The sequence below is a fragment of the Berghia stephanieae genome, chromosome 5, assembly GCF_034508935.2.
Source record: "Berghia stephanieae isolate SIO BIC M18660-M18661 chromosome 5, UCSD_Bste_1.3, whole genome shotgun sequence".
Taxonomy (NCBI): domain Eukaryota; kingdom Metazoa; phylum Mollusca; class Gastropoda; order Nudibranchia; family Aeolidiidae; genus Berghia; species Berghia stephanieae.
The window spans coordinates 2493800-2504213 of NC_088364.1; the positions used below are offsets into that span (position 1 = coordinate 2493800).

The following is a 10414-nucleotide window of genomic DNA, read 5'->3' on the forward strand; positions in this document are numbered from 1 at the left end:
TTGGTTACGTAGGAAACGTGTTTTACCCTAAATAACAAAATATAACTCTATTGTGATGGGCTTTCTATATTGACTGCATGGTCTCAATTGAATAGAACTCTTATTTTCCCTTCATTTTGAATCAATTGCATGAATTAACAGCATGATGTGTGTGTGTGTGTGTCCATATGATGCATGGTAGGTGTTGATGTGTGTCATGTAAAAATTGTGACGATAACAGTTTATGCACTTCCTGGTACTAATCACTAAGAGTTGAGCACATTCTTCGTGAGACAGGCCGTAGACATGTTAAATGTTGCTGTTGACCAGGGAGCCCTTGTAAAGCACTCTGAGCACATTTAGTGGATATTGCGCTCTATAAAAATAAAAAAGCTATTAAAAAATCTCAATGATTTAGGACATAATTTTGTCATGTATTCTGTGATGACACAATACAATATCATAGAACATTTGGCTGTAGCAAAGAAAGTGGTCAACCTTCCCTCAACTTTTACAATAATAATGTCCAAGCCACGTTTCGTTCATCACACAATGTCAGTGTGTGTGTTAAAACTTGTTTTTCTTAAAAAATGAATGATTGTGAAATAAAGGTTTGATATTATAAACCAAATGTGAATGATTATTAAATAAAGGTTTGATATTATAAACCAAATGTGAATGATTATTAAATCCTACCCAGATCATCAACCGTCGGTGGACACCAAGAAACGTTGTAGTGGAGGGTCCCTGGTGTGGGCCCAGGCCATGGCTCTCCTCCTCAAACGTTTCCATCATTACCGTAGGAATTGGAGGATGCTTCTCACCTGTGTTATCCTCCCACTTTTGGCGTTCATGGTGGCCATTGGATTCTCTACCATCCGTCCCGACGAAGGAGACCAGAGGCCGCTGGTCCTCGATCCTGTTCTGTATGGGAAAAATACCTACACCTTCCTACAGTGAGTTGATTTTGTTATTATATGTATGTTTCTGTGTGTGTGTGTGTGTGGAAGGGGGGGGGGGGTTGTATGACTCTATATGTTGATCCATGTCAAATGATCTGAATTTGAACATTACTCGAAGTCGACCCAATTCTGAGTATTTTTATCCGAGGGCGGAGAGAGTTGTTGAATGTCGCAACAGCCATTTTTTGTTTAGGTGAAGAATTTTGATAATCTTCGTTGTGTCTAAATCGGTTGTGTTCACACATGATTCGGGAAGAGTGTTCCTGTCTTTGATAGTGTGGGTTGCTAATGAATATTTGAAGATGTTTGAGTTGTAGATTGAGGTTTCAATGGTTTAGAGTGGGGTTTTTTTTGCACACGGACACACATACACAAACATATACACATCCTCTCCATTCTCTCTCTCTCTCTCTCTCTCTCTCATTCTTTCTCTCCCCCCCCCCCCCCCCCCCCCTCTCTCTCTCTCTCTCCTTATCTCGCGCCACTTCTTGCATCAACACTCGACGCCCTTTCCTCACATTAACTTTATTTCCACATTTGACAAAATGTGATATTTTGTAAATTTACATATTTGTTTGTGTTTTTTGTTTACTGTCTCCTGACGAAGGCCAAGGGCCGAAACGTTGTTTGTTTTGTGTTGTTCCCTTATATATGAGTCACATCTACTCACTTTATATTTTTATCACCATTTTTTTTTTCATTGAATTTGTGAATTTTGTTGTAAGTCTAGTTGTTCTGGTAAGATGGCTGTCATTTTATTTGTAATTTTGAACATGAGAGTTAAGCGTTGTTCTTTCCTTCTCTCTTGTAATGGAGTACATCTGAGCTGTGTGATCATTTCTGTTACGCTGCTATGAGGGCTGTAGTCATTGAAGACAAATGGACAGCTTCAATTGGTTTTATTTTGTAGTTGTGGGTCCCAAACTCAACTGGAATTGATCTCACAAGTGGCATGTAGGCAGTTTGTACACCAATGTCTGATGTTCCTTTTAATGAACCCTAGCACTGTATTAGCTTTATTTATTATTTTGTTGATGTGTGCTTGTTATTTTAGGTTTTCATGTATAATGATGCCTAAATATGAATTTTTCTGTAGCTTGTTCCATTGTGTCATTATTTAGGGTGTAGTTGGATCTAAGTGGCTCCCATAGCGGGCAGGGAGGTACATACTGTGTCTTCTATCCCCTTATATCTGTTATCCAACATGCTTTCTGTCTTTGTCTCGGAATGAGATTACTTGGTTTTGTCCTGGCACTGGCCGAATCCTAGCTGGGAGGGAAACAGTCAAATGCATAGTTATTGTTTTGGGAGATGATATTTTTTTCCTTGTAAATCGTCTCTCTGTTGTGTATTATTATATTTGTTATTTTTAATGTATAATGTAAGCATTTGAGTGTGTTCCTCTTTGTTGGGATTTGTGCTTGTGTCTGGATGAGACTTGTAGGTGATTTCAAACTTAGTACATTGGTGGTATGCTCTTGGAATCTACATCTGATCCCTATTTGTTCTCAATTCCCCTTTGTCTTACTTTTTCTTGGGTGCTTTAATTGTAATTCTGGAACTTTTTACTATCCCATTTTCTTCCTTTTTACTGGCGCTGATATAACCTAAATGTGTTGCAAGCGCCGTAAAACCCTTAAAAACAAACCAAAACAAGATCTAAGTGGTGCTTTGCTGTGGGATATTCCCATCTTATAACTTTTTGTTTCATTTATTTTGATAATTTACTGATGGAAAAATTCAGATGTATGATAAGATTTGTCTTTATTTGTTACAGACACACACACCTAAAAAAGGAATAGACAGAGAATAAACAAAAAACAAAACAAACAAAAAATATTTTTTTTTAAAAAAGGAAGAAATAAAATTAAACTAATGGAAAAAAGGTGCCCACCGTCACTTGACACGAAAGTAAAGTTATGGAATATTTTTGATATCTTTGTTTAGGTAACAGATTGCTTTGTATTCAATTGATTTTTGAAGACTTAATTCAGAAGTGCATGTTAGAAAATTTTAATCAAGTTTTTGAGGAATATTGAGAGCTTTCAAGATGTACTACAGACTAGACTGTCAAGAAAGAATTCAAATTGTTTCCATTTGTCTCTTGGATATACAGTCTCACTGGTTCAGTCATTGCCAAGTCTTCATTGTTGAAAACAATGCGGGCTGCCTGAAGCTAGTGATCGTGAAAATTCTAACGAAAGAGTGATAATGGAGAGGCTTGGTATGGGAACAAAACAAACAGGTTGCAACCACCATTGAGTACAGACGATACGAGTTATTTTGCATTTTATTGTATTTGTTTTCCATGTTTATTTGTGCATTGTTGTGCTGATGTCTGTTTGTTCCCATACCAAGCCTCCATTTTCACTCTTTCGTTAGTATTAATAGGATTGTTGGCGGGTGGTTGGATGGGAGCATCACCCTTGAATCATATACCTATGATGTTCGTATGGGTGTACGATCCGATAGTGATGTCGTTTCTTCTTCTCTTTACTAGCCTATCCTGCTTCTTTGGTTTGTGATTGTATTTTTGACAGGGGATTTTTTTTTTCTGTAAATCTTCTGCCTGTTTGTTCTTGGTTATTTATAATTTAGCTTATGATATCTTTAGGTTATGATTTTGATTTACATTTGTACTATTTTTGTTAGATTGCTTGTTTTTTTGTTTCAGCGGTCTCTCATATAACCTCAATTGTGTTGGAAGAGACCGTAAGCAACAAACAAACAAAAAAAAAACAAAAACAAAAATAGGATTGTTGGAAATGTATGTTTCTCAAGGTGATGTTGAAAAATACATTAGGTTTGTGATGTTTTCTAACCTCAAGGCTCCATATAAATTGTGTTGACACACACAACCGACTAATTCTATTTATTTTACAGACAAAAGGCAGAGGATTCATCCAAAGCTGCCAGATTGACGGACACTTTCAGGAACTCAACAATTGGTGTGGGAACCTCTTGTATGGCAGACGTGGATCAGGCCAACCGATTGTATGTATTCATGTGTGGGTGAGAGAGAGAGAAGGTGGGGGGGGGGGGGAGGATGAATGCAATTTGTTTATCAATATTTCTTAGCCTACATAAAACAGATCCACACAATGTGTCAAATTCATAGTGTAATTATTTATTTAGTCACAAAAAGTTAATGAGATGTATTGGTGTCATTGATCCAGGATCATGACTGGATAACAGGAAGATGTATTGGTGTCATTGATCCAGGATCATGACTGGATAACAGGGCCGTCCTCAGTGTCCAGTTCAAACAAGGAAATGTCTTTATTCATTTTTAGTGACTTTTACATGATTTGTATGACACTTAAGAGATTGGCCTTATCATTTCTACACTCTATTGAAATCTTAGATGGTGGGTTATCATGGGATCTTGACAGTTCAGTTGGCGGAACTCGTTGGTCACAAGCATTGGGACCATCAAGTAGGCCTGCAGTCCAAATCTTGTTTGTCCTTTCTGTGATCTGTCAGAGAGTACTTTGCAAGAAAGTAGCATTCTTTCCAAAGGATAGGAGGCAATTTTTAACTTTCCTTTAATATTAAAGAATAGAATGACTCCAAACTACTATGTATATATAAATATTTATATATTTGGTGGGTTTTTTTTGTGTGTGTATGAAATGAACAGAGTGAAGCCAAGCTGTGACAAGGGCACAGGGCCTTATGTGATCAAGAAACCATTGTACGTGATCAGTTGTAAGGAGGCCATGCAAGAATATCACAAAATTGACGGACAGGAAATGATTGTAGAAGAACAGACACTCCCCAATGACTTGTATCTTCAAAACATGGATGACTACAATATACCCAACTATATCCTACGTACTTTCAAGGATTATAAGGACAAGAGGTATGGGGTGTATGTGTGTGCTCTGTCTGTATACTTGTGTGAGTCAGGTCTGTAATTGTCGGATTTCCAACAGTATGATTTTGCTCGATATATTCTGTTAAGTGCTGACATTTAAAAAAAAATTTATAATTAAAAGTAAAAATATAATTCATAACGTCAAAAAAAAGAACCAACAAAAAAAGAAAATAAAAGAGTTTGATTTCATGCTTGGAAAAAAAATCAGGTTTTATTCCGTTTTGAATGCAGACTTTTTTTAAAAAAAGGAAAATTTTTATTTATCGCGTCAAAGTCAAAACAAATTAGTCAGCCAGGTACATTATCATTCAACCTAAACGCTCCCCTAGAAGTGGATGTATTCACTGCCTACTGTGCCACAGAGAGAAGGGGGTGGCAATGTCTTGTCGTGAGTCGTAGAATACACGTGTAGGCAGTAATCAAATAACACGCACAGCGTGTGACAGACCGGGCCATTTCTCTCTATTTTGCTACTGACACACATGCATTTATCCGTTTGATTATTTTCCTCTCTACGTTTTCTTTGTTTCCGTTTGAAAGTCAAGAAAGTCAACCGGAAAAAATAATGCGAAATAAATATTTTTCTTTGAAAGGTGATTGAATGCTGTCAGAGGAAGTTTTCTTTCCTTATGACCGTGATTGTTTAAATTTTTCTCTATTTTTCCTCCTTCACACACGACTGCACCACCACCACCACCACCTCCTCATCCTCATCCTCCTCCTTCTTCTTCTTCTTCTTCTTCTTCTTCTTCTTCTTCTTCTTCTTCTTCTTCTTCTTCTTCTTCTTCTTCTTCTTCTTCTTCTTCTTCTTCTTCTTCTTCTTCTTCTTCTTCTTCTTCTTCTTCTATTTCTTATTTATTCTTCTTCTTCTTCTTATTTTAGACATTTTTATTATTATGATGATCATCATAATCATTATCATTGATACGATGTACCCAGGTTTGGTGGCTGGTCCATAGAGAAAGCATTTGAGGAAGACGACCCAGCAGAATATGAACCGTATGCCTGGTTTAACAGTAAAGGTTATCATGCCATGCCCTCATTCTTTAGTGGACTCAGCAACAGTATCCTACGGGCGAACCTGCCGTTCTATGAAAACCCTGAGGAATACGGTAGGGACTTTGGAAAGTTTGACATGCATCATTTTCCCAACTTCCTTCAGTTTTGTACAAATGGTTCATATATAATTTAGTCTTTTTTATGACAGGACTGTACAGAATAGTCATGAAAACACACAAATTTGTTGTAGGACACAAGGCATGTGACCTGTAGGTCCTTGGTTCCAATCCCTAGGATCTTTACTCATAATATCAGCTTTCAACTTGAGCTTTTATAGAGTGCAATTTCCACTAAACGTGCTCAAAGCGCTTTACAAAGGGTCCCTGACCAACAACAACACGTAACATCTGGAACAAGACATGACACCTGTTAGGCGATATTAAGTTTTTTTCTGACAGAGACAAAGCTGTCAACGGCCAGGTACTCATTTTATACATGAGTACGGTGAGAGAATGTGAGTAAAGAGCCTTTTTCAAGGACTCAACTATGCGCCGAGCGAGGCTCGAACCCAGGACCTTCCTATCCAAAAGTGAGTGTAATACTACTAGACCACATAGCTGCACTATTCTCAGGTGTAAAATGAGTACTTGGTTGGTAGCAACATTGTCTCTCTCTGGGAAAAAATTATCATAGCAATTGACAGACATGGCTTCTCATCGTACCCTATGGTAATGCTGTTGGCTTAGGACTTCATCTATATCGCTTTGAGCACATTTAATGGATATCTTGTGATATAAAAGTCACTTTTTAAATAAAATAGGCTCACTTTTGATATTGAGTCATTCTCTGATAGGAATGTATTGTGGTAGTAATCTGTGATAGGAATGTATAGAGTGGTAGTTGTCTGTGATAGGAATGTATAGAGTGGTAGTAATCTGTGATAGGAATGTATTGTGGTAGTAGCCTGTGATAGGAATGTATAGAGTGGTAGTTGTCTGTGATAGGAATGTATAGAGTGGTAGTTGTCTGTGATAGGAATGTATAGAGTGGTAGTTGTCTGTGATAGGAATGTATATCGTGGTAGTTGTCTGTGATAGGAATGTATAGAGTGGTAGTAATCTGTGATAGGAATGTATAGAGTGGTAGTTGTCTGTGATAGGAATGTATAGAGTGGTAGTTGTCTGTGATAGGAATGTATAGAGTGGTAGTTGTCTGTGATTGGAATGTATAGAGTGGTAGTTGTCTGTGATAGGAATGTATAGAGTGGTAGTTGTCTGTGATAGGAATGTTAGAGTGGTAGTTGTCTGTGATAGGAATGTATTGTGGTAGTAATCTGTGATAGGAATGTATTGTGGTAGTAGTCTGTGATAGGAATGTATTGTGGTAGTAATCTGTGATAGGAAAGTATAGAGTGGTAGTTGTCTGTGATAGGAATGTATTGTGGTAGTAATCTGTGATAGGAATGTATAGAGTGGTAGTTTTCTGTGATAGGATTGTATAGATTGGTAGTAGTCTGTGATAGGAATGTATCGTGGTAGTAATCTGTGATAGGAATGTATAGATTGGTAGTAATCTGTGATAGGAATGTATAGATTGGTTGTAATCTGTGATGGGAATGTATAGAGTGGTAGTAATCTGTGATAGAAATGTATAAAGTGGTAGTAGTCTGTGATAGGAATGTATCGTGGTAGTAATCTGTGATAGGAATGTATCGTGGTAGAATGTATCGTGGTAGTAGTCTGTGATAGGAATGTATCGTGGTAGTAATCTGTGATGGGAATGTATAGAGTGGTAGTAATCTGTGATAGGAATGTATCGTGGTAGTAATCTGAGATAGGAATGTATTGTGGTAGTAATCTGTGATAGGAATGTATAGATTGGTAGTAGTCTGTGATAGGAATGTATAGATTGGTAGTAATCTGTGATAGGAATGTATAGATTGGTAGTAGTCTGTGATAGGAATGTATAGATTGGTAGTAGTCTGTGATAGGAATGTATAGATTGGTAGTAGTCTGTGATAGGAATGTATAGAGTGGTAGTAGTCTGTGATAGGAATGTATCGTGGTAGTAATCTGTGATAGGAATGTATAGATTGGTAGTAGTCTGTGATAGGAATGTATAGAGTGGTAGTAATCTGTGATGGGAATGTATAGAGTGGTAGTAGTCTGTGATAGGAATGTATCGTGGTAGTAATCTGTGATAGGAATGTATCGTGGTAGTAATCTGTGATAGGAATGTATCGTGGTAGTAATCTGTGATAGGAATGTATAGATTGGTAGTAGTCTGTGATAGGAATGTATAGATTGGTAGTAATCTGTGATAGGAATGTATAGATTGGTAGTAGTCTGTGATAGGAATGTATAGATTGGTAGTAGTCTGTGATAGGAATGTATAGATTGGTAGTAGACTGTGATAGGAATGTATAGATTGGTAGTAGTCTGTGATAGGAATGTATAAAGTGGTAGTAGTCTGTGATAGGAATGTATAGATTGGTAGTAGTCTGTGATAGGAATGTATAGATTGGTAGTAGTCTGTGATAGGAATGTATAGAGTGGTAGTAGTCTGTGATAGGAATGTATAGATTGGTAGTAGTCTGTGATAGGAATGTATAGAGTGGTAGTAGTCTGTGATAGGAACGTATAGAGTGGTAGTAGTCTGTGATAGGAATGTATAGATTGGTAGTAGTCTGTGATAGGAATGTATAGCTTGGTAGTCGTCTGTGATAGGAATGTATAGAGTAATAGTAGTCCCTCAGAGCCAAAAGGTCCATGGAGCCGACGACTGTCCAGGCTTCTATAGCATGAAACGGACAATAGCAATTGCTTGATACCCTTTGGATAGGACACTATTGTATTGTATCGCAAAGTACCTTTTGCCGGATCTACAATCACTGATGTGTGGACAACAGGGAGGTCCGAAGAAAAAATTTGACTCCACCTGGGATTAATCCAGGTCCCTTTTCGTGGAAGCTAGTAGTGCTTCCCCCCCCCCCCCCCATGATTGTATAGAACAGTTATGGAAACTCAGAAGTCACAAGAATCACATTAACATACCTGCATTTCCAGAGTTTTAGAACAAATACACTAGTTGTTATGTCTGATTGATCTCTATAGGTACAACATTGTGTCATGTTTGATGTTTGGTTCCTTTGTTCGGAGACTACTATTACCACATTTGTGACTAATGACACCCCCCCCCCCCCCCCCCCCCCCCCCCCAAATCATCCATGTTTACATCCCAGGTATCACAACCATCAACCACCCGATTAGGCTGGGACGATCTCCTCTAACACTCAAGACACTGTAAGCTATACTTATATCATCATATCACTACCATCATCATCATCCTCACTATCACCGTATTACCATTACCAACACCATTTACTACCATCATTACCAACACCATTTACTACCATCATTACCAACACCATCATTACCACCACCATTTACTACCATCATTACCACCACCATTTACTACCATCATTACCACCACCATTTACTACCATCATTACCAACACCATTTACTACCATCATTACCACCACCATTTACTACCATCATTACCACCACCATCACTCCACCACCATTTACTACCATCATTACCAACACCATCACTCCACCACCATTTACTACCATCATTACCAACACCATTTACTACCATCATTACCAACACCATTTACTACCATCATTACCAACACCATCACTCCACCACCATTTACTACCATCATTACCAACACCATTTACTACCATCATTACCACCACCATCACTCCACCACCATTTACTACCATCATTACCAACACCATTTACTACCATCATTACCAACACCATCACTCCACCACCATTTACTACCATCATTACCAACACCATCACTCCACCACCATTTACTACCATCATTACCAACACCATCACCATCTCTCTGCCACCATTTACTACTGTCATTCCACCACCATAATCATCACCATCACTGTGATCATTGCCACCACTCATCACCACCGCCACCAACACCATCCTCAGCATTACCACCACCATCACCGTCATCATCATCATCACCACCATCATCTTCACGACCTACCACTACCCACCGTCTTCCATTCCAGAGAGAATGACGCGGCAGATTCTGGTATATCCATCATGGTGGTTCTGGCTTTCAGCTTCATCCCCTGCGGTTTCATCCTCTACATCATCAATGAACGAGTCCAGAAGGAAAAACAACTCCAGCAGATCAGTGGGGTTGGAACTCTGATGTACTGGATGGTTTCCTGGATGTGGGACATGGTAGGGCCACATTGTTTACACATTCATCTAAAGTATTCCTTCAGATCAATAAAGCCCACAGTGCTGGACTTCATCCTGGTTTCTTAGGCATCAGACAATAGCAATTGATTGCCACACTTTGAATAGAACGCTACTCTATGGCAGAGAACTTTCCACCAGATGTTACAGACCCAGCTGTTCAATCACTGCTGGTTGAATAAGGAGTCAGAAAAGAAATCTTGACTGTACATAGGATTGAAACCAGTCTATCTGCATGTGATTCAAGTGCTCTGCTAACTACGCTATGGGGGTCCCTTCTTACCATTTTCACCAGACATCAATAAC

At 38.4% G+C, this 10414-nt stretch overlaps 1 protein-coding gene across 1 annotated transcript in view; it reads left to right on the top strand.

Moving 5' to 3' along the window:
• Positions 1 to 10414, top strand: part of LOC144972239 (uncharacterized) — a 318601-nt gene that overhangs the window by 272515 nt on the left and 35672 nt on the right. The window contains exons 96-101 of the mRNA XM_078913282.1: positions 680 to 935; positions 3825 to 3935; positions 4582 to 4803; positions 5758 to 5930; positions 9059 to 9119; positions 9913 to 10090. Coding sequence (XP_078769408.1) covers positions 680 to 935; positions 3825 to 3935; positions 4582 to 4803; positions 5758 to 5930; positions 9059 to 9119; positions 9913 to 10090 — 1001 coding nt within the window. The remainder of the gene's footprint in view (positions 1 to 679; positions 936 to 3824; positions 3936 to 4581; positions 4804 to 5757; positions 5931 to 9058; positions 9120 to 9912; positions 10091 to 10414) is intronic.